The sequence below is a fragment of the Hipposideros armiger genome, unplaced genomic scaffold (assembly GCF_001890085.2).
Source record: "Hipposideros armiger isolate ML-2016 unplaced genomic scaffold, ASM189008v1 scaffold_148, whole genome shotgun sequence".
NCBI lineage: Eukaryota > Metazoa > Chordata > Mammalia > Chiroptera > Hipposideridae > Hipposideros > Hipposideros armiger.
This window is the reverse complement of record NW_017731498.1, coordinates 1,947,386-1,949,121: the sequence shown is the minus strand read 5'-3', so window position 1 is coordinate 1,949,121 and position 1,736 is coordinate 1,947,386. Positions and strand designations below refer to the sequence as shown.

The 1,736-nt window shown below is 34.5% G+C and overlaps 1 protein-coding gene across 1 annotated transcript in view; it reads left to right on the top strand.

Annotated features, from left to right (window-relative positions):
- The window catches only part of FNDC3A (fibronectin type III domain containing 3A), a 150,539-nt gene that overhangs the window by 116,017 nt on the left and 32,786 nt on the right, over positions 1–1,736 (top strand). The window contains exons 11-12 of the mRNA XM_019650830.1: positions 735–859; positions 1,233–1,429. Of these exons, the coding sequence (XP_019506375.1) occupies positions 735–859; positions 1,233–1,429 (322 nt within the window). The remainder of the gene's footprint in view (positions 1–734; positions 860–1,232; positions 1,430–1,736) is intronic.

Here is a 1,736-nt window from a genome sequence, read left to right as displayed (position 1 = left end):
AGAGTTCATTAAATGAGCCTAATACTCATTGAAGGTTTTCCTTGAAGCAGAAGTCACCCTAACCACCCTTGACCTCTACTGACACAATAGAGAAAAACGGTGGAGAATGAGAAATTCGTCCATTTTATGTAGCATCCTAAATTTTTCAAACTCCAGTTGTCCCAAGCTGCAGACTTTTCTCTTTCCTAAATTACTGCCGTAATTGGGCTTTTCTCTCTGCTTATATTCTTTTAGTGTTAAATCGAAGCCATAGTAGCTCCAAAATCTTTATTGTAAAGATGCTTAACAGCTATCTAGGTGGAGGTTTGAGGTACCTTTTCTTAAAACTGCTTGCAAAGGACTTTTCATAGGTTGAGGAACATCACCAGTTGTGCATATGAAAATTTACCATGTTTCCACCACTACCAGTCAGTCCCCCCAATAGAGATTGTGGGGTCCATACCTGGAAAAATATTCTTTTACTAAAGCCAGAGGTTTAGCACCAGCTAAAGCAGGGTCCTTAGTTCAAGAAGCTATAGAAAGATACCTGTTACCCAGTTTTTGACTTGTGCATTTAACCAATAGTATCATTTAAAAGATGTGTGTTATTTCAGCTTTCTCTTGAGATCATGTAACAAAGATGACTTTTAATGTATGCTAGCCTAATATGTTACTATCTATCAAGTAGGAATTGATGTGGATTTATCCTTTTACAATAATGTACATGATATATAATAATCAGCCATTTCTTTTAGGGAAAAGGAAATGGAGAATTTTGTCAGTGTTACATGGGCTCACAGAAGCAATTTAAAATTACAAAACTGTCACCAGCAATGGGTTGTAAATTTAGGCTATCAGCCAAAAATGACTATGGTACAAGGTAAGATACGTTTTAATATAGATATTTTGGATTTTCCATTCAGCTTCATTTGTGTAAATTACCCACAGTCTAAATTATCCACTAAAATCCTGCTTTAATTTATCATTTTGTTGATAATAGTTCAGATGTGTTAAAAGCTATAAGAGGATGTATTTGTTTATTTTAGAAGTTTTAGTTTTAAAAGAATGCTAACTCACTTTTAGGTAGCTGACCTGGTTACCATAAAGATATTATCAAATTCAAGATACGTTATTTAGATTATAATTAGTTATCAAAAATTGTCATTTTCTCCAAAATGTCATTTATCAAAAACTCTTTATCTGTAAAAATAAACTTTTTTTCATTCCTTCTTAAAAACCATTTGTTTCAACAGTGGTTTTAGTGAAGAAGTTTTATATTACACCTCAGGCTGTGCCCCTTCTATGCCAGCAAGTCCTGTATTAACTAAGGCTGGGGTTACCTGGCTATCCTTACAATGGAGCAAACCTGCAGGAACGCCGTCAGATGAAGGTATCTCTTACATTTTAGAGATGGAGGAAGAAACTTCAGTAAGTATGGATAAGTATTTTAAATAGGGTATTTAAAACATATTTCAGTATAATATTAAATATTAATGGTTGGTTGGCTATTGTTTGGGAGGGATTGAGAGTGAGGGAGAACTCAGTCTTCAGTTTTCCTGATGTATAGAAACGGGTTTTGTTTTTTATGTGTTTGTATGTTTGTGCCTGGGAATAACATAGACTGCATGTTAAATATATGTGTCTTGGGTGAAAGATACGGAAATAATGTGTCTGTCTGCCATCTCCAACTGTGTTTATACATAGCTTTCCCAAGTGCCACAGAAGATTTGAAGAGCCTCATTTGTGGATTATATAGT